The following is a 23,349-nucleotide window of genomic DNA, read 5'->3' as shown; positions in this document are numbered from 1 at the left end:
TAATGCAATCATACAATAAATACTATCTCTGTAAAGCTCATCACGTTTGGACTCAGTCAGTCACACAGATCGGGAATTACAAGACGATTAACAGGAAACCAGGAACCAGGAGTTTCGCTTCATTTCATCAACCTCTCCTCTGTAAAAGCCCATACCAACACTCCTAACATAACAACCTCACACTGCTTAGCTTCCATTGTGACTGTTAGTGTCTTGACGGAGTCGTCTTTATCCTCCGTAGCCACGGTAACCAAGGTCTTATGGATAAGAATGGAGGCGACTATCCAAATCCAGTTGCAGTGAAGGATGAGTGAAGCAGGGTAAAAAGATGTGACACATGTGACGTTAGTCAGGGATGAACATGTGATAATGACCAGGTTTAAGTGACCATTAGTCTTCAAACATATACTGAAGCTTTACACTTTTAGGTTTTTTTGGGGTAAGGTACAGACGAGTGGAATATATACCTGCCCTGGACCAGACGTCTTCAGACATTGGCAGTGCTCTGATTCACACGCTGACTTTGAACTGCTCATCTCTCTCTCTCTCTTATTAAACTGGTTATCACCCAAATCAAGGAAACATTTCATTAAAATCATTTTTAAAAAGAATACTGCTGCTGCCTAGTTTCAATTCATTTAACAAGGTTATAGTAGAAATAGAGAAAAATACAAGGTTATAAACTGAGCAGAGGTCACTGGTGGAGCTTGGTTTGATGCACTAATACAAATGAATGATGAAGAAGCATGAATCAAGATGGCAGTTTTAATATGATTAATCATGCAGCTCCACATCACAGTTGTACTTTGATTTGTTTCTTCATATCGAGGCTTTTTGAGATTATTCTTGTTCCATTTATTTTCAAAGAATAAAAGTGCTGCTTGCTCCTCTGAAGCTTCCTGATGGCATCTCTGGAAAACATCTTATTTAACCTCGCTCTCTTCCCACATCTGGCTCCCTTTTTATACGTTCTGTTCTCGGGGAATGAAGTGATTCGGGTACCTGCACTCTCATGTTCTCTGCCTGTAAAAATCGTTTGTGAAGCTCCGGAGGTGTTTTAACGTATTAGCGGGAAGCTGCTCTCTTTCCTCCGGTGGGGCAGAAAATGTGAAACGCTTGAGGGAGTTTCAACAGGCTCTGAACCGAGACACAAACTCCTAAAGTGCTTTCATCACTCAGGGGACAAACAGGATTTCACAGCTTCCTGCAGTGAATCCTGCCGTCTGGGACTGAAAATGGCTTTTTGCTGTGAAATACCTGTAAGAGGAGCAACGAAGGAGAGTTTAATACTCATGACAATCTGGAACTTAAAACCATATACTGAGAAAATGGCTGTAGGTGTGTTCAGGTAAAGATGTGTGCAAATGGAAACTGCTGTAAAATGTTCTGACGAGTCTGACACTAGATCTCTACACGCACATACGATCGACGTCTCCTCCTAAACAGAAATGTAATATATGACGTATATATCCTTTCATCATGATTACCATGAACTTGTCTCAGTGTGTCGGTGCTGAACATTTCTTCACCTTCCTCTGTGGCGGTTCGTTTCAGTTTGGACCCGGGAGCAGACCCAGGACTCGGAGAGGGCTGCGGTGAATGAGATAAAGCTGCAGATGAAGGTTGAAGGGCGAGCTGGGGGCGAGGGCAGAGGCAGAGAGGCCGTCTGGTGAGTGGAGGGACGGCGAGCAGCTGAAGGCTGAGGACTGGTGGCGAGGTCTGGTAAATGAGTTGACAGCACCGGCATGAAAGATTAGTTTGGCGCCGGAGTCTCGAGGCGCCACAGAAGTTTGGTTCATTTAAAACAGGAGAAATAACTGAACACAACAGTGACAGAGAGAGAGTCTTCCTCTCAACAGGCTGGAGAATCCAGTGATGAGTGAGGGGAGAGGCGGAGTGTTGAAGGTGAAGGTGACTGTACACAGGTGTGGAGAGAAGCCAGGAGCCAGGGCAGGTAAGCCACGCCCACAACACACACACACAAACTGTGTCCAAATTCAAGAGCTGCATTTAAAGACCGAGTGCGTCACAGCAGCGCGACGAGACTGTCCCGTTACAAAGGCTCCTTCAAATGCGCCTTTCTTTTCCTGGACAACAAAAGATTTTACTGGAGGATCTTTCACGCCCCAACCTATCCCAAGATTCATTGCATGCGTATATATACACATACATATATATATATATTTGTTTATATATTGACTTATATATGTATACCTCAGTGAGATACAAATTCAACAAATGAATCATTGGAAAATATTAATGTTGACCCTCAGTGCTACTGAGGGTCAACATTAATAAAAGTAAAACCGTTACTAAAGTAAAACTTTAGTAACGGTAGTTCAGCGATTGAAAAAAATGTAGTGCCAAAGGAAAATGCCGGGAAGATAAACCGCTGAAAATATTCGGATATTGGATTGTTTCGGTGGGAGTTTTTTAAAAGTGTCTAAAAGTGTTTTTTTCTGCTGACCCCGCCCCCCTCCACCCGCCCCCCTCTCCTAACTGTCAGCGCGCTGATCCGAATCCAGCGCAGGTAACACAGATCACTACATACGTCAAATAACCCCAACTACCCCTGTAACACAGCACCTGTTCCTCGGGAAGAAGTCCTCACACACTGAGACCTGAAGTCTAACATCCGGCCAACTACATTACAACAGTTTGAAGATAATTTAGCCACGACGCTGCAGACTACCAGATGATCTTAAATGTGACCCGTCTTCATCCTCTTTCAGATCTGCGTTAAAAACTCTGCTGCTCTCTTGTGCCTCTGATTGATTTTTTTTCTTCCCCTAATTGAATTTGGGGAGATATACAATTTATTACTGCTCTGTAATTGCACCATAAAATCAAGTCAAGTCAGTTTTATTTATACAGCCCAATATTACAAGTCACAAATTTTCCTCAAGGGGTTTTACAATCTGGACTGCAGCGCACAACACCCTCGAGCCCGATGAAGAAAACTCAACAGAGGAGGGATCGCTGTTCCAGGACGCACGGGATGACGACATTATAGATATTATAGAGTGACAGTCCCACTGACTGAAACACTGATGTCAAGAAATCACAATCTAACTCACAACCTTGAGGAAATTCCTCCATCTGCCCCTTTAACTGCCCCCCCCAAGTTTGTTTCTGTACTTTCTGTGTAATCCTGCTGCCAAACAAACGAACAAACAAACAGACACGGCTGTTCACCTCGGTGGAGGTAATTATTATTCATTATTTCTGCACATGTATATTCCCACAGTTATTTGCACAGCGATGCTTGATGCATTCACTGTGTACACCTTTTTAAGTTTGCATCCTCTGGATTGAACTGAAGGACGCGACTAAGAGCCACACACACACACACACACACATACATACACACACACACACACTGATGCACACATGCGCTGCATGAGTAAACACACACACTGACCCACCCACAGACAATTACAGTATAATTACAGAGCTCATTATTTGTCTCTGCAGGAGGTTCAGATGTTTGTCTGTTAATGGAACATGTTTAAATCAGAAAGAGAGAAAGAGAAGAGAGAGAAAAAACCTGCTGACTGTTCAACTGTACACCAGAAAGTCAAATCCATGAAGTGGAAGGTCAAAGGTCGCACATGCACAACGGAGGAAAGCTTATCTTTTTTATTTTACTTTAACAAAGGTCATGGTTTAAAGGTGCACTAGTTGTTTTCTGAGTGAGTTCACCTTTTTGTTTGTGTTGAAAAACATACATTTAAAACATACGTTTGTCTATTTTTTGTTGTTTGTTTACAAGAAAACGCCGCAGGGCACCTTTAAAATCCTCTCTCCGTAAATGAGCTTGTCATTTGTGCACATGAATTTCTATTTAGCGAAAACATAAACAAATCTTGTGATGGTAGGTTTTATTAGACAGTCAGCAGGGATGTAGAATAAACCAGGTTTTTATTAAACACAGAATAATTACACTAAAAAGTTGTTTGTGTTACGTGTTGTTATTAGTTTATTTACATTAAGTTCTGTGATTCTTCAGGAGAAATAAACTCCAACTGAAAATCCGTCGGAACTGATTCCCGTGTCGGTCCAGTCGGAGCTGCAGGACTTTCTCTGTCCTCTCACTTCTCTTTGAAACACAACAATTTCCTTCATGTCAGTTGCAGGCGGTGTAATTATTTTGACACTCCAAATTGAATTTCTAACTTTTTTCTTTTTGTCTGGCTCTGGGTTTTTCTCCGTCAGAAGACTTATTGAAGTGTCACTCTGAGTGGCGGCACTGCCCACTTATTTTTCCATTATTTCAGCTGATAAATATTTTGATGTCTCTGTTTTGTTGCGGTGGTGACGAGTGTCACTTCAAAGTCACAGAAAGAGAAGGAAACGTTCCACACAGCCACTTTGTTTTATTCACCACACTTCAAATCTGACTCTTAAAGTAATTAAACAGCACAGATGAAAATCAGTGTAAACAGGGTTTAACATGAGGCTTCATTATTAAACGATTCCCTCAAAAGAAATACATCCTTTGGTTTGTTGATTAACTGGTTGGTTGGATGTTTGGTTTATTGGTCGGTTGGTTGGCTGGTTGAATAATTAGCTAGTTGATGGGATGTTTGGCTCATTGGTTGGTTGGTTTGCTGATTATCTGGTTGGTTTATTAGTTGGTTGGTTCATCAGTTGGTTGACTGGTTGGATGGTTAGCTAGTTAATGGGATGTTTGGCTCATTGGTTGGTTGGTTTTGCTGGTTAGTTAGAAAGTAGGTTGGTTGTCAGGTGGCTGGCTGGTTGGTCAGTGGGTTGTGTTGCTTGTTGGTTGCTGTAGTGTTTCACAGCTGATTACCAGGTTTTGTAGAACTAACTGTTTCACGTTGCCGTTTACATTGTGGACGATGCGGTAATTAAACAGTTAGTATGAACTTCACTCTCTGATTGGCCAATGACGAGCACAACTGGACTGGAGCTGCAATTGAGGAGACTTTTCTTGTGTGTAATTAACATCACAGCCGCAAAGGGCAGCTCGTTTCTCTGTATATAATTGGTCCTTTTTGATTATCAGATACTTTAAAACCACTTGGGTCAGAAGTTTACTGTACCACCTACAAGGAATCTGACAGGATGAGCTTTTCATCATGAAGCCATCAGTGTGTAGGCTTTCATGCACACATATTTCTGAATGAGCAGCTGGGTGATCTTTATGTGTGATGGCAGCCAGAGGAGCTGTAAACTTTCAAAGCATAAATCATCATCAGTTTGTTGTGTAATTCCCTCCAGTGAATGTGTAGTGCGGTGATATTTGGTTCTGTTACAGTCAGTGAAGGTTGCCAGGGCGAATAAAACAGAAGAGATGAAGGCTGAGAGCTTGAGGAGGAGGATTTCTTCTGACTTGCTGCGGCATGTGACACAATTGTATTTACAAAGAGGTGCGTTTGATTTTTATGTACCCAGACAAGACGTTGGGGTTCAGCCGCTCCGTCTCAGCGTGAAGCGACGTCTGAAGACAACATGTCGAATGACAGCGGGAGACGACAGATGAGTAACAGCTGAGCTGAAGGCTCCCGTGCAGCTCCACGTCTCATCTGCACTGACAGATTCGGGACGACGACATCGCAATCTGCATCAGCAAGACACAACAACAACAACAAGCACACGTGTCATTTGTGGGATTGAAGAGTTCAGGTTGTGAAAAAGCATGTTGTGTAATCTGAATTTGCCAGGTGTGATACATGTACAGGAAGTCATGCTGGTGACAGTGTAAAGACACCAGTAACTCTGAAGTGGCAACAGCAACAAAGAGGCAGAAGGCGACACATTCATGTCATTTTCTAACTTTTCTTGTTCAATATTTGGTTGAAAATCAACCTGCAATAATTTTTCAAGGGGAAATGCCAAAACATCTGTCCTCTTCAATTCTGAAAATACACTTAATGATGCAGCTGTTTGTAACTTTCTACAAACCCTTATAACTTTTGTTTGGTACCTTTTAACCAGACTGTTCGACACTCTGGACCTCAGGGGGCAGTGGCGATCCTAGAGTCCCGTGGGGCCCTGGGCAAAAGAATTGGAAGGGGGGCCCCTAATGTTCATTGTTAATAGAATTTAGTAGAACATAAATATTAAGAACATGAAAAACATTGTAATTTTCAAAATATATATTATAAAGAACAATAAAAATCTAAATAAATAACTTCAATGTTGTCACATTATAAATAAGGTCACTGATCATCAACACATAAAAGCCCCTTTACTACTGAACGGTGCTGGCAAGTAAATGATTTTCTTGCTTTAGATTTGGCGACTTTTAAAACCTTTGCCACCTTTTTTTCATAAAAGCAGTTAGCGACATATCTAGAGACTTTCTGGACAGACTTTATGTCCTCTCCTCAGTGAAGAAGCTCTGCTGTGGCTCTGGGGGCGGGACAGACCAATCGACCAATCATCAGCCAGACAAAGATGTGAACGAGCTGTGAATGATTGGCCTTAACGACCAATCCCCAATCGCTATTGTTTTTATTCTGGGGCTCCTTTAGGGGGTTTCCTACTGCAAATCCATTGGTTGTTGAAAAGGGAGGGAGCCGCATTTTGAGACATTGCTGTGGAGTAAAGTTTGTCGGCCCCACCCCCCCATCGCCTTTATGGTACAAAAACACATCATAGCTAACCTGACACAGATTCAGTTCTTGGTGCTTCACTCTCTGGATTTAAATATATAGTAATATATTTCCCTGAAATACAAAAACTCTGCTGCCTTAAGATAAATTACTTTTAAGCACCTTGTAGTTTTTTTTGTCAGTTTTCCTAAAGTGTCGGTTTCTAGTTGTCGTCGTCTTTCTAAACGCTAAAAACATCTCTGTCCTCAGCTCGCAGCAGCTCTGAATTCGCATTTTCCTCTACTTACTTTCAGAACAAAAAGGCCTGAGATGGAATATATTTAGCAGCTCAAATCCTGATAGGCCTCTGTACAGAACGATCCATTGAATGTCAGTATGTCTTTTATTGTGGGGCGGTGTAAAGGCAGGCAGCGAGGCGGTGTCGTCTCACTGCGACTCCCCGACGCTCCTCTGCTGGATTTCTGCACAATCACAAAAGCATTTCTTTGCTGAATCTGTTTAGGTGTTACTCATCGCACTTATCTGTCCGCGGCATGTGTTCTTCTCGGCTCCTGCCTCATTCTGAATGCATTACACCAAAAACATTCATCCCCTGTCAAACAGAACACCTGTACGCCCAGATACACTTCACTGATTCTTTTCTATCCCCGCTGTCCTATTTACATTCCCTCCACTGCTCGTCTGCTGAGGAGGGAAAACCGGCTGCTGGAAGGCCTACAGCCCAGAATTATTTAAGTCTTTCTGTTGGCAAAAGTCAAAACACGCACACGATCGCTGCGCAGGAATGTTAAAGGAGTAAAACAAGTGTCACACGTCAAATATCCTTATCGCGGTTGTCTCGTCGTCAGGTTGATCCATCACTGAGCATGAAGAGTGTTTCACATCCAGCTTGGAAAGTTTCTCATTACTGTCAATCGGTTCATTTAAATGAACACCTGCTGATGCACATTTACTGAATCACAGTTACACTAATAGCTACAACAGTGAGTATGAAAAGAGCAACTTTACATAAAACAGGTATAAAAGGTATAAAGGTATAAAAAAGGAAACCGTCTCGGAGCAGTGGCGATTGAGTGGTTGGAATTGAGTGTCATTCTAAAACTCTGCTTTGCTCTGCCTACGTCTGTACTCGGGTTTCCGACTCCTTTTCTTCATGTTTCAGGTTGAGTTTGACCTCAGAGGAACAAAATTACTGTCAGCTTATCTGCAGAATCTCAAGAAGACCCGGAGGAAGCCTCGGCTCAACTCCATCACAGTCTGAATCAATAAGAGCAATGATGGGGAAAAGAAATGGAAGTGTGTGTGTGTCCTTATGTTATGAGGAAGGTTATCTTAATGGGAGACTGTTGGGCAGGTTTGTTGTTGAGGCTGAAGGTGTCACAATTCAGAGTTTGATGTTGACCTCTGTCGTGTTTATCATCGTCTTCCTCTTCTTTCCCTTCTGTCTGGTTCTGTGGAAAAATCTGAAAAACATTTGAGCAAAATTGTTCGATATAAACATTGTTGGGCCACCATCTCTTTAAGTTTTGCAGTGTTGGTTTAATGGAGAGCTTTTATTCTGCATTTTGTTTTTTCTATTCTAGTTTTTTGGAAGTAGCATTAGCTGTTAAAGCTAGTGTCTGTAAATTTACCATTAGCTCTAAAGATCCAGGGAAATAATGCATGCATATGTTTATCCAATCATATATGATAAAAGCTATTTCCCATCCATCATGTAAAACACTTGATGGTCGTAGCAGCTGACAGAGAAAAATCATGGGTCAGAGGTTTGTGTTTAGCTGTTAGTTGGTGAAAAAAACCTTCTTTACATTTACAAACAGTGATGTCGAGGTCTATTTCGTCCTGAAGGAGGAGGTCACCATCAGTCCTCCACACCTTCTATCACAGTGATTTCTGAGACTCAATCATATACAACTGTTGTGCAATCAAATCAAAAGCCTGAATAATACAATCAAATCCCTGCACCAGCGTTTTCTGTTTCACTCAGAAATGTGTCACAGTTCAGATGCTTCAACTTCCTTTTCACACTTCAAATAGTAAATTCAAAGAAAATTTGTATAATTCTGCTGCACAGACTATTGACTGAAACCAGGCAGCGTTTTCTTTCTTTTCTTTAATATTTATTTAATCTCAGAATTTCTTTTCATTAAGGATCCCATCCAGACGTGTTACGACATGTAAAAATAGGAATAATAATTTGTTTCTGATACATTTTTCTACAGTACATATTTCACATATTTTACATATAGTACAATATTTTTCACTTCAAAAGTTTAACAGCTGGACACCAGATGTTTCCTGCTGCTGTGAGAAGTCCATTCTCGTCATATGACTACACAGTTGTGTTAAGTTGTTGATTGCACCGTGATCAGTTTTGAAACCAGCTGTGATGTCAGAAAAGAGGAAAAGATTACAAAAAAAAAAAAGATTTTTGATTAATTTCATACACAATGTTGTGTTATCGATGTGGCACTATCGGCCTTTTGAATCAGTTTTTAAGTCTGTTCCTGTCATATCTTCAAAATGAGGATTTCTACCCAGAAACAACCTCAACCTATGTAACATTTACATAGGAACCAACTTCCATATTCAAACATCAAAGACAGTTTGATTCCAGTTACTGCAGGTTTGTTTGTAAAGGTGAAGTCAAGGTGAGCTGGTAACTTAACAAACCGTCTTTATTCAGTAATTTGTTACTAATTTCTGCCAATTTGTGCCTCGTCGAGTGAAATCCACTTCCCTCCACCTCATCCTCTCCGCTCAGCCTGTGCAGCGTTTGCAGCAGCGAGCTCCTGATAGATAATGACATCTGCAGACAGATGGCAGGATGGCAAAGAAGAAGAAAAAAGACAAAACCCACAGCTATTAGCGCTGATGTCGTCCTTGGTTTCTATCTCCCACAATCCTCAGAGTGCAATTGTGAATAAACGCCCTAATGAAGAAAAATGAAGCGTTTCCTTCGCAGCCAAACTTAACAGTAAATAATGTGGTGTGTGCGTGACAGGACAGTATGTGGATCATTAATTTCAGAGTGTCCAGGATCGGTCATCTGCGCCTGCAGGGGTCCCAGGGGCCCACTGCTAATTATAGACTCTGCCCAGGAGGGAGATCATGTAGAGGAAGCTGCTGGAGAAAGAATGTGTGTGTGTGTGTGTGTGTGTGGTGTGTGTGTGTGTGTGTGTGTGTGTGTGTGTGTGTGTGTGTGTGTTTGTTTGTTGGTCGGATTGTTTCACTATGTGCAGGTGTGTTTGTTTGTGTGTCATGTGTATACTTTTAGCTAGACTTTACTGCAGTTGTTTTTACAGTAAATCACCTGCTGTGCATCATAAACAACGTAATTACATCACATCACCTTCTGAAGAAAACAAGACAACAGACGCTCGTTAATTGCTAATGTCAACTTGCTAACAAATTCACAGTGACAATGCTAACATGCTGATGTGTAGCAGGTATGATGTTTATCATAATCACCATCTTAGTTTAGGGTGTTAGCATGCTAATATAGGCTAATTAGCACTAATTACAAAGTGCAGTGAGGCTGATGGGAATATCATGAGTTTTGCAGGTAATTAGTGACGAACCAAAGTGCTGGACAAATTAATGTCTGACTTATTAATGATGCTGGATGTCAGGGGATCTCCAAAGTGATTACAGCTCATCCTGAGGGGAACATGAAAAGGATATTTATACCAAATTTCAGTTCATCCATTTTTTCCCATTGTTGTTGAGATATTTCACTTAAAAACCATTGATGTAAACCTCATGGTTTCACCAGAGGAAAAGTCAGAGGATCACCAAACTAACTAACAATCATCCTCTGGAGACCATGAATGTCCACACTAAATTTCATGGTCATTGATCCAATACTTGCTGAGATATTTCAGTCGGGACCAAAATTGTGGAGACGGAGCCGACTGACATCACTATCTATAGCACTGTGCCACTAACGTGGCTAAAAAGATACACAGGTGGTGATGAACACACCTGCTTCAGTGACTTTTCACATGCACTTTAGTGTCCTGATGATGATGAGGTTCTTGTTGTGTGGTGTTGTGTAGGTGTTGTTGTGTGTTGAGGATAATAGGGACTTCAAGTAGAGACGGTTACATTCCAACGCGTTGCCATAGTAATGGAAATCAAAACTCTAACAAACGGCTACTTCACTACTTCAGGGAACCGAGGTCGCTCTGAACATTGCTACAATATGTCTCCTATACTGTATGTCACCTGATATATGCTGAGAGGACAATTTAATATCAAATGAGGAGTTTGTGTGAATCCGTGTGATTTCAGCACCACGGACAGCGTCATGGCTTCATCAATACACAGCACAGTGAGGCTGTGGGCTGAAGGGGCTGATGTCTATGAATGAATGGGAAAAATCTGTCAAATTATCATCTATCTTTAACAAATATTACTCATAATCCATAAAACTACTAAAGGTATAATTGAATATAAACAAAATGACTGTGTGAAATATGACAAAAACAAAATAATTACCTGCTAACTCTTCAACGTATCACAGGGTACGGTAAACTAGTCTTTCTCCCGTAGCAGACAGTCGGGCTGCAACGGTAGGAAATGTCCACATAGAATCTACATCATCGCATCACGCCGCACCCGTCCCTTCAACCGTCGCTGCTTAAACTCCCTATTGTTACATATATAAACACCTGATTCAGGTTTGACCAGTGATTGTCATACGTGCAGGTGTTTGTCCAGTCAGTAAAGCCCTGATCAATTTGTTTATATTAACAACGGATCAAATGATTTACCCATGTAAGTGTTTCTTGTAGTTGTGAACTCTATGGAGCTTTTCAGCCTCTTTTAGCTCCTAGTTTTGGCTTTCTGACTCATTTACTGTATGGGCACTTTTAAAAATGCACCGCTTTACTTGAATGTCATGGCAGTTTGTTGTTGTCAACAACAACTTTATAAGCTGATAATATGTTAATGTTGTGTTTTCAGCTTGTTCTGCTGCCCCCAAGTGGCCAAGCAGTTACTGCAGGTTAAATGACAGTAACAGTCCGAGATTAAATTGTGTTCATGGTCTCAGGTTTGTTCTTGATTCCCTGTTTCTTTGACTGTTATGAAGAGCCATGCTATACAGATACACTTGACTTAAAGCTAGTCCATTAATCCAAGACACACTGCAGGGAACAGTCTGATGTGTTTCTGTTGTCAAACAGTGAAGGAATAAGCTGCTGCACTTCCCTTGCTGCCGTCAGGCTAATGTATATGCATGAGTTTGCACTTGAGCAAAAGTCAATTTGTCAAAACCGTTTTTTTCATTGTGCCATTTATAAATAGTCAACCCAGCGAGATACAAACAGCAGATTTCACATACTAATCATCCATCTGATTTACATGTTAATAACACAGGAATCACAGCGAATGATCTGTGACCAGCCTTATCTGAATATGAATATGTTCAATCTGCAAAAATAAAACAGCCGGGACGCAGTGAGCGAGCGCACGCCTCCTCCGACATGTGCGGAGGCATTACGCTGAGAAAATGTCAGGCATAATGTGTTTTCAGAAAAAAAACAGAAAATAAAACGTGTAGTGTGACAGCAGTTTAGTTTGGAGAGCTGATGGTAAGGCATAAACAGACAAGCTGTCAGTTCAGGCATGAGTGTAGTTTTATTTTTGTAACTTGGAGAGGATTTGTAGTTTCCAGACAGTTTCAAGAGCAGAACTGGGAGTCACTCTCTTCTTTACATATCCCTGCTGATTCACCACAGATGGCATTTTGGGTTCAGGTAAAAGTCTAATTTTTTTCCCCCACTGTCGGCTCAGGTCATAAATCAAAAGTATGAAAAGCAAAACTCAGCAGTTTTATCTCTTATTCACTTTTCCAGCTCCATATCTTTAAAATTGTCACCTCAGGCCTTTTAAATAGCAAAAAAAATCCCTGGAAGAAAAGTTGAATTGTTATCTGTTAAAAATATTGTTTCTGATGTGCTCTGATAATCAGTCTTCAGTGCATATTCTGTATTTGTGCAGGTAGACTTTCACTCTTGTCTTTTTAAAAAAATATAATTTCATTACATTAAGTAATATCAGGAGCTGGCAGCTGGAGTCATCCTGTCAGCCACCTGAAAGGGAATCTAAGATGTCTCACTTTGCTTTCAGCCCATCAGAGCAATTGGGGGCTTTGTTCAGAGCACGATGATTGGAAAGCTCACATCTTCATGCTGACGGGATGATGAGAAACGTTTGGTTTGTGTTTCTTTAAAGGAGCTCAGAGACTGTTGGAGAAGGTTCCACCTCATCTGCTAAAACAGCCTCTTTGACTCTGTTCTTTTTGAAACTTGTTCACGCTCTTAAGTGTGATGATCGATCATTAAACAATCAGTTTTGCTAGAATAATATTTAGTGAATTTGATGAGTTAGTCCCACAGAAAACAAACTGCCTCATCAGTGTTCAGCCTGGTTTTGTTATCTAGTTGTTTTAATTGCATTTCCAGCTGTGTCTCCAGCTGAAGCAATTATAGGAAAACAGGACTATCAACTTGCTTTATTGGGGGGTGATATAAATATGTAAAAAAATATGTCTTGATTAATGTGAGGCAAGGGAAGTTTACTGTAGAGAAGGTATTTCAAAGTGTTGTATATGATGCATTAAAATATTCAAAAAGAGAAAAACTGAATAAAAACCCTCTGGAAGTTTGTTTCAGCGCTATGGTGCATGCAAACTAAATGATGTTCAGTTTCCCTGCAGAGAGAGAATCTGAAGGAATGAATGCCATTGCTTGGTGAGAGGTAAATTTGGATGTTGTCTGCATAATGACGTTGTTGTTTTGTATAATGTGACCTATAGGATGCATTTAAACATTGAATTGAAGAGGACCGATCATTGATCCTTGGGGAACCCCAAAAATCTGCTCAATCCTCAGTTCCACTGAGAGCTGTTGAGAGTAACACATTTCCCTTGGTTTTAATCATTTTGATGATTTTTGCTTTTTGATGTTTTGATAAAAACGTATCCTCTTCATATTTGATCATCTATTAGCTGGATTTAAAAAAAAAGGTTTTATACATCTTATTTAAATATTTTGCATCAATTGAGTCATATGTTGTGTAATTTTAGTCTATTGACTTGATATTCTGTGAAAAATTAGACTATTTATCTTACAACTTTTGTATCGATAAAAAATTGCTCATACTGATTTCCTATCTAACCCATTTTGCAAAAACTAAAAAAAAAAATTTAGATTTTAGTGCTATTTTGTATTTAATTTTGTTTATGCTGTATTTTCTGTTGATATATATGTTACTCTCACAAGGGTCAATGTCACTGTGACCTCATAAAACATGTTTTTGGGCATAACTCATGAATTCATACGCTAATGTGTAAAACAATTGAACTCAAATGTCTAATAGGATAAAATTTGTCATGGAAGGAATTCATGACATTTTCTATCCAAATGGTCAAAGGTCAACTTCACTGTGACATCATAATGTTCCCCAAAAACACTTCTGGTGTTGTAACTCAGGAACAGAGGGAGGGATTGTGACCATATTTCCTGCAACTTGGTTGGTTGGCAGTACAGTATATTCTGTATTTATACAGTACATACTTTATGTGCTGTATTTAGAGCACAATGAACACATGTGGCCTCAGAGGTGCAGTGAACTGTGATTCCGCCAACCTCTGAACCAGGATCGGTAAATGTGTCAGTGCGCCTCAGAGACAAGAGACCACCTGGGACTGAACCCGCCTGCAGCCAATTAAAATCTCAGAGTAAGAGAGAAGCTGTGACCCCCCTCTGACACACACACACACACACACACACACACACACACATGCTGTGAATTGATACCTGAGAGGATAAAAATAAACTTTCTTCATGCGTCAGAATCCATCAGAGTTGACGAGTTGTGAAATCAGCCGACGACACCACAGGAAGGTTCCTGTGAAAATGGAAACAAAAGCTGATGGAGCCTGCGGCAGCTGCACTCGTGTTACACTGAATATCGAAGACGGCGGTGTCTGAGCAGCACTTTGATGATTCCTGCTCTCATCGGTCGTCTGCAGGTGTTGATGGGAGATCTGCTGCTTCGCTGGTGTGGAAGAGGTTTGAAGTGAATTTAAAGGAACAGTCCACTGTTTCTGACAGCAGAGGTGAGCTCAGCCTCCAGCGGTTACTGTTGGACAAACAAAGTGAAGTAATGTGAATATATAACATGGACTCCAGGGATGAATAATCATGAGCACATTTCACCATTTTCTTACATTTGTGTATGGTGAAGATGTACAGTATATAACATACGTGCTCTGATGCAAAAATGATGATCATGATGGAAACAATATGAAGTAACAAGCTCGCTGTAAAATACGACTTAATTACCTTTATGAGTTTTCATGCCAATGATTTAAGGATCCTTTCAAAATAGGACACGTTTCCATTTCTGCTGTCACTTTTTTACGTCCCCCGGAAACACTTCAGTTGTGATGTGTGTATTTGCAGCACGTGTTGTCAAACTGATTTGAGTTGCAGTGCGTTGAGCTTTCATGGCCACCGTAGGTCAGCGATGTAAACTGTTTTCACTCTACTACTACTACTCTATGACAGAATATAATTAGAACAACAAACTTTGGTCATCAGTCACAACCTGAGGAGACGAAAGATTCGTTTAAAGGAATATTACCAAATGTTTGTTGATGGAAAACTGCAGAAATGATTAGAGCAACAATTTCCATCTGCCCAGTTCAATTAACAGTTAACTGGTCAACACTGCTTCCATTCAGTCTCCTGCTCAACCTCATGGTTTACTTGTTGTTATTTACATATATTCAATTTGTGTTTGTCATTTAATGAAACATTTATGAAGCAGTGATTTGATCCTGACTCCTAAATCTGATTCATCAGTTATTCTGAAGCTGCTGCAGTTATGGATCTAATACAACGTGATGATTAACACATTAGCATACATGTTGAGGTGGAGGTTCGTTGACAGCAGCGGTGTGATTCTCTGTGTCAAACTGTAACTGACGCTTCTGCCTCCAGGCAAAGTTAATTACATTAAACTGAACTGTTTTCAACTTTTTGACATTTCAGTATAAAACTAAGAAGCTTTTCTTTGGAGCTTTCTAACAACTGAAGCCTGACTGAACCGATCCGCGGTCCCTCGCTTCCTCCTCGTCTCCAGAACGACACGCGGCTTTGTTAAACTAGCGAACGTAAACTCTTGGAGAGAAACTGGCCCCGGGGCCACCCACAGCAGCTGGATGAAAGTGCTTAGTAATGAGAAAAACCTACAGTGTGTCTGTCAAAGAGCCAATTAAGCTGATGGTGCAGGATTTCCTGCTGGTGTCACGCTGGTTTACTGGAGATAAGATGCAGAGAAGAAGAAGCTGAAGCCGCTGGAGTCACTGTCATCAGTCAGAGGAGATACTCACCGTGCTGCAGACAGTTTCCTCTGTCACACTCCTCTGGTAACTGTGTGTGATCAGTTGTGGCGTTATCTTATACTTTAACTCCTCCTTGGGTCATTTAAACCTGGGGATGTGACCTCAGTGTCAGAGATACACACAATCTATCCAAATGAATAATGCTGGTTGAACGCAGTCAAATCCTGTGTGGCAGCAGTTTTCTCCTCTTTAGAGCTATGATCTTTTTATTTAAACTCTTACATTGGACACCTCAGTGGGCTGAATTTAATTTTCCTTTTGTTGGTTGTTTTGGCAGTGTCCACCCCGGAGCTGATTACTTCCTGGCAGCGGCTTCATAAATACAAGCAGTGTGTTCTGCCAACCTGCTCGGCTGATTCCTCCCTCTGTGGGAACAGCCCAACTCTAACTGTGGACAGAATCACTCCTGATTATCACTGATTATTCTTACTGGATGGATGTGGCACTTCCTGACACACACCGGCCACAGGATGTTAATCTTATACTGGCTTCAATCATCCACTCGTTCCCCATGAAGTTCAGTCTTCGGTCTATATATTCTTAACATTAAAAATCTGAAGAAAGATGTATTAAAAACTGACATTTTTTACATGATTTTTTTCCAGCAGGAGAGAAGGGACCATCTCTGTTTGATGGTTCGATTGTTTTAATGTCTCCTCTTGTGTCTAAAAGAGAGACATAATCACTGACTTTAGGCTTTAATCAGTTGTGGTGCAGCAGTTCGCTCTGTACCGTAGTGTTTGTGGTGGCTATTAAATAGAACTTGTGAGGTTTTATGGGACATCGGATTTGGAGGATGTGATATGATGGGTGCAGGAGAGATCTAATAAAGTAATAATAAAAAATAAGTGCTTTGATAATCAAAGCAAAAGCAATGACAGGTGAGAAGCTCAAAAGGTGATATACCAACAGAAAGACGGATAGTGAAGCCCATCAAAAGCAGTTAAAGAGGGAAGGCATGTAATATACCTTGATCTAGAAAGTCGCCAGGTCATCAATTTTTCTTTTTCAAAAACTGCAAGTTGTTGAATTTTCTACATTTTGACGACATGCTGGGAAGCAAAGCAAGGTAGAGAAGACAAGTAAGATGGCTCCTGTCACCTAGCAACCTTGACGACATGTGACTGTATTTTTTCCACAAAAACTTGAGGTTTTAAGGACTGTGGTGGTTTCGAACAGTTGTACCATTAACTGTTGAACTGAGCCGAAACCCAATACTTACACTTAAAGGTGTAATCCCCAGGCTCTCTGTCGGCCATATTAGTTTCATTACTGGTGCAATGGATCTTGGGAAAGGTTGGACCACGAGCGATCCACCTGTTGGAGCCTTTGTTGCCCAGGAAAAGAAGGATGCATTTGAGGGAGCCTTTTGAAATGAGACAGTTCAGTAACGCCGCTGTGACACAACGGTTCTTCAAATGCAGCATTTGAAGGATGTGGCCCCTGAATTGGGGCAGACTGTAGACTAATCACATCTGAATGTTGCAGGATGTTTGTTTACAGAGCAGGTCATCAGCAGTCGTCCACAAGCTGAAGGTCTGAGGTCCGACTGAAATCTGCAGTTTTCACAGCGACCTGTTTCAAGGTTCAGTGATAAAACAGCAGGTTATCAATGCGTCCGTTTCATTTCCTCTCTCAGCTATGCGTCTGTAATTTCCATGTTTAAACTTAATTGCCCCCTTGAATGTTGTGTGGTGGGGGTCAGAGGTCAACATCACATCAGTTCCATTTGACTGAACAAACAACCTCTGAACCTTTTTTTTTTTAAAGACACATTGAGCAGATGAAAGTTTTTTTTCTCGCTACAGACTGAATATTCTCACACAGGAGAAGAACAGCTCAGGTAACCATGGCTGTACACCGTGATGTCACAAGTTAATAAAATGTAAAATGTCAGAGAATCAGAGTGACCTGTATGTACTCATTAAACGGAGGAGGAGTGAGTGTTGGAGAACAGCAGCTGAGAGACCGTTCAGTCTGAAACCTGCAGCTCTGTCACCAAGTTAGCAGACAGAAGTGGGACGGACGTCGAGCTGCAGTTAATGGGTCGCTGTGGGACGACGATGTCAATATTCATCAGCCGTAACTTCGTCTGAAACATGAATAGAAATAATCAGATCGACACATTCCTCTCTCTGTTGACACATATTCACAGTCCCTTCACTGTTGGAGGCGAGTTTGGGCAGTTGAGAGGAAGAGTTTGACTTTTCATCAGATCAGTTCCACCTCTCACTTTCTGGTGGTGAGTTAGTCAAGAAGGCAGCAGCTGGTTAGCTTAGCACAAAGACTTAAAACAGAGAAAATGGCTAGCTTCGTTGAAAGGTTACAAAATCTGCCTACCAACAACCAAATGAGCACATGGGCCATTTGTCGTCATGGCTACAATAATAAACACATTCACCGATAACAGAAGCAACACCATCAGTTTGAAACAGTGTGAAACAGTGTCAAACTCCTGTGTTTTGAGGACCCTTAACCCATACAGACATGTATCCTACGTCACCACCTCACCTCGTAATTTGCTCCTGTAATATTAACTACAGCCACTAGAGGTCGCCTCACAATAAAACAGAACCGTGGGTCGTAATAAGCTTCCAACAAAGATGACCTCTGGGATCATTTTTGACAGGACTGTCTCCGAACACCAACTAGAAATCAATTTAATACCTTCATCACACACATAACGGTCACAGAACGACGGGAGAACGAGACCTACAATTATCAAGAACAAGAAATGATTTACATTTATTTCACACTGACTGAAACTCCAAAAACAAGAGATGAAAACCCATCTGAAAATACGATATGTATATAAAATATGAATATAGTAATAGAACAGTTTTATCAATGAAATTTAAGACTTTAATACCTTCGAAAGCCTTTTTTCGAGGAAACCGAACTCAGACCTTTGTAGATACACTGACTAAAGCTCTAAAGCTGTAAACATGTTGAACATCCTGAATTTCCCTTAGGGTATAAATAAAGTATCTATCTATCTATCTATCTATCTATCTATCTATCTATCCATCCATCCATCCATCCATCCATCCATCCATCCATCCATCCATCTATCTATCTATCTATCTATCTATCTATCTATCTATCTATCTATCTATCTATCTATAAATAAATCACACCTATGGGCAGTTAAGAGTCACCAATAAACCTACACCTGCATGGAGGAAGTCGGAATACACGGAGGAAACCCACACAGGTAGAAGGAGAACATGCAAACTCCGGCTGACAGGTTCGAATCCAGAACCTCCTTAACCACTGCACCACCGTGTCACCAGCAGACACACAGTGTGCATAAAACCACAGCTGTAAGATAAACATTTAATGTAACTTGTAAACACAGGTGGAGTTCCTCTTAGACTGAGTGCAGACGTCCCAAAGCAGGGAATCCAAACTCTTACCTGAAGGCTGATAAACAGCCGAGCCCGAGGACAGCCAACACCTGATCAAACAGAAAACCCAGAATCAAAAACCTGTGGGGGGATCCAGACGAGCCGTTTCATCCTCAGGATTCATTTCAGCGTCGGAGTTGGAGCTTCTTTTCTTTCAGCTGGCTGCAAACGCGAGAAATGAGAGCGGCGTCGGGGGAAATAAAAGCAGGAGGACGCCCGCAGGCTTCATCACGTCGACTCTACCTGTCCTCCTCCTCCTCCTCCTCTTCTTCTTCTCCTCTGCCAGGAGATGCAGAAATATTCATTACATGCATGAGGAGTTCTCTCTGGCAGCTCGTATCGATCTGGCCTCTTCTGTTCCACCACCCGTATCGATCACATCGACTGTGTTTTTTTAAAAGTCTGTAATGAGGCGCACACTGTGCAGAGTTTCCTGACAGACTCAGGTTGGTGTGGTATTAAAGGTCAAATCCAGAGCACATGGAGTTTCTGTTTGTTTCCTGCTCTGAAGCTTTTTCCCATGTTGTAGTATTTGTTGTTGGTTCTTCTCTTCTCTTGAATAAATAGGTCACGTTTCTTAGCATTATTATATATTGGAGATGCATTAAAGAAACTGAGCCTTAAAACCAGCAGTCAGGACTTCTGGAACTTTGTGATGTCACAATGAAGCAGTCATTGCTCAGCCACGCCCCAAGCCCCGCCCACCTGGACCCACCATTCAAAACTGGCAGGATTTGGTTTCTCTGAGTGTTTTACCTGAAATCTGCTGTATTTTTATTGGATCACTCAGAAAACAGTCAGCCAATCAGAAGAGAGGCTCAGAGCCTCCTCTCTTCTGATTGGCTCACCGACCTGTTGTTACTAGAGCTCCAATGAGAAACCTGAGAGAGGAGATGTAAAACTACACTGAGATGGTTTTTGGTTCCTAAAACTACAAATATATCTTCTCATGGATCAACAATTCAAAATAAAAATGTAAAATATGGACCTTTAATTTTATTTGTTTAATACAATTTACCTAAATGCAAATGTAAGGATAAAGAAACTTAATTTTACGGGTAATCATGAGGGAGATCAAACAGTCTGTTGACTCAATTTGTTTCAGAGACACTTCCTGTAAAAATGGATGGATATGATGAACCGTACTCACCTGATACCTGATGTCAAGACTCTCACACTGGAGGATCATCAGCGTCTCTGGACATTTTCTGTTTCCAGGAAGTAGACGACGTTAAACTGAAAAAGAAATTCAAGAAGACACCAAACCCAAAACAAAACAACAGTAATGCACATATTGTTCTTACGTTCTTATTCGAACGTTCCCCCTCAAACAGACCCAAACACAACACCGACCTGTGAAACATTCCTTTATTATAAATAGATCATTTGTATAAAAACGGGCATGCTTCAATTCAACCACAGCATTTCAACATTTCACATCCAAAAGCTACCGTTCCGTTAGCCGCAACCAGCGACGGACTCATGTCATAATGCAGGTCGACGGACGGACGACATGAGACAAGAATCAGAAATTTTCACAGCCACAAGTTTTTTCATTTTCTTTTTTTTCTTTTTTTAAACGTACAATTAGAATAACAACAAATATGGTTGATCTCCACAATTTCTTTTTTTTGGATTTCTTTTTTAAAGACTAGTTTACGTTTTTTAGTTTTTTTTTAGTTTTTCAGTTCCATCCTCCTGCTTCCTCGCGGTCTCTCAGATGGTTTTTAGTCGTGATCCTTTCAGGTTTTCGGCGCCGCTCAGGCCCGTTTCCCTGCGGTCTGTAAACATAGAAACACCATGGATGTGTTGGTTCAGTTTGTCAGTCGTTCTGTTCCTTCAGATTGTTCAGAGCACCTCATCTCTGCCTCGTCTGCGTCTGACAGAAACCTCCTCGTCAGGGACGTCCTTGTGTCGGAGGTGTCGTTTCTTCACATGGCGTGGTTGGTGTAGCTGACGTAGGTGGTTTTTGTTGGAGGCACTGAGGAGAGAAAAGAAAAGAGCAGGTTTGTAAAGTGACTCCCCTGGAAGTTGAACAGATTTTCAAATGTCAGTGAATCACAAACATAAAATAATAAAAGACTGACACTTCACATGTGATGAATAAACAAACTATGTGTCACGATTCCTGTCATACATCCACCACATGTCTTCAGACTGTCCACCTTCCTTCTGTCGCGTTCCTTACTTTTCCAGGAGGTATCTAGGGGTCGCAGTAGAAGAAAGTGTGGACCACGAAGATGTAGGTCCCCTAAACTGCCCAGCAACCCAGACCCTCAGCTGTCCAGTGCCAGAACCAACGCAGAGCTAGACCCTGAGTTGGACCCCGAGTTGGGCCCTGACTCCTGCTCCTGAGCATAGACTGTAAATTAAGGTTACACACAGGTTTCTGAAGCTCAGAGTGAGCCGCTCAGAGTGAGCTGCTCTGCCGTCGCCATCTTGGCAGTGCCTGACTCCGCCACCTAACACCCAGCTAATCCAAAAACGGGCAAAGAGGAGGGGCGTATGTGAAGCCGAGGCTTCGGTTCATGCCGGTTTGTGGCAAGCATACGCTCAACCCACTTGTCACTCAAAGAGGCCGCACCCTCAATTCTCCATAACTTTAAGCCTTGATAAAATTTAAACAGGTGAGTTGTATGATGAAGTTCTAGCCAATGGCTGCAGTCGAAAAGTCTTTTTTGCTTAGGAAGGTGAAACTGAGTGAAATGACCTGGAAGTATCTGAGCAGCAGCCATGACCCACATAAATGTGAATGTCAACATTTCAATCCTGTTCAGTTTGTTTCTGTGGTGTTATAAATAAAGTTAGTAAAAAAAAAAAAAAGAGCTAAGTTTAAGCGCAGTCGGGTTCTCTCCGCACAACGATCATCTTTTCCAAAGTCCATATTAATTCTCCTTCGCATCTTTCCATGACTTAATGACGTTTTCCATCGCGTGTCGAGGAGAAATGGTTAGGAAAGGAGATTATTTAGACTTTTCACCTGTTTTCTGCCTAGCAACAACAAAACAAAACGGGCGGACGACTCTGTTTTCACGGTTTTAGGACAGTAAGATCGGTAGAAAATGATTCTCTCCGACGGCACCGATGCTCCCCCCACTGCTAACTACAAAGCTAACATATCTGGCAGTTGCTTAGATATTGTGGATCAAACACGCCTCACAAGCATTTTCACCTCATGTAGTTTCTCACAACTGAATCTTTTACTTCTTGGTGACTTCTTCCCCTCACACCGAGCACTCAAGATAAAAGAAGTGAGGAAGTTCAGCCTCGTGCAAGGTTGAGAAAAATAAAACTGATGTGAGAAGCTGCTGCTTGTTAGATAAAGCAGATCAGTTCAGTCAGCACATCTCCGACGAGTAAACAATCCGACCTCTCCCACTTTTCTGCTGACGGACGGAGAAGCGGCTTTGAAGTGTAACTCTGAGCTGTAAACAGTTTGGCTTCATCAGATCTGGTCTCAGGTGGCGTCTGAACGTCAGCTTCCTGTTAAATCCTCATTACAGTGGAGAGGCTTCACTCTGACTCTTCACCTGCAAGACGCCAGATATCGAAAGTCTTTACAGAGAAACTGACTCTTCCTCCCACAGTGTTCAGAGAATTATTAACAGTATCAACTTCACACGTCTTCTGCTTGTTCATCATTATTTCTGCCAGACTGAAAATGCTTCTACTGTGATTTTTGGAGGAGCAGTGCTTCTTGTTCTTGCTCTCCAGAATCAGACACCTATGGCCAAAAGTCTGTGGTTACCCATTCTAATTAGCTCCGTTGCCTCAGGCTCACTCACCTACAGAGAGCTGAAGTCTTTTACGTCAGGTTTAGACGAGCTTCTGTAACCCAGATGCAATCTCTCAATTTAGCATTTCTTTCTTTGGTGTCTCTGGAAAGATGAAGCGTGATCCCTGAGGTTTAACTTTCCATATTCTGGGTCAAATCACCAGCCAC

The 23,349-nt window shown here is 41.5% G+C and overlaps 1 protein-coding gene across 3 annotated transcripts in view; it reads right to left on the bottom strand.

Moving 5' to 3' along the window:
* Positions 1–20,758: 20,758 nt before the first annotated feature.
* LOC130176370 (metabotropic glutamate receptor 8-like) overlaps positions 20,759–23,349 on the bottom strand; it is a 121,400-nt gene continuing 118,809 nt past the window's right edge. For all 3 annotated transcript variants that reach the window (XM_056387411.1, XM_056387409.1, XM_056387410.1), the window contains one exon: positions 20,759–21,387. In XM_056387411.1, coding sequence (XP_056243386.1) covers positions 21,304–21,387 — 84 coding nt within the window. In that variant the 3' untranslated portion in view covers positions 20,759–21,303. The remainder of the gene's footprint in view (positions 21,388–23,349) is intronic.

Source organism: Seriola aureovittata, chromosome 10 (genome assembly GCF_021018895.1).
Source record: "Seriola aureovittata isolate HTS-2021-v1 ecotype China chromosome 10, ASM2101889v1, whole genome shotgun sequence".
Classification (NCBI taxonomy): Eukaryota; Metazoa; Chordata; class Actinopteri; order Carangiformes; family Carangidae; genus Seriola; species Seriola aureovittata.
Note: the sequence above shows the minus strand (reverse complement) of the source record. Positions and strands in the feature narration are given on the sequence as shown.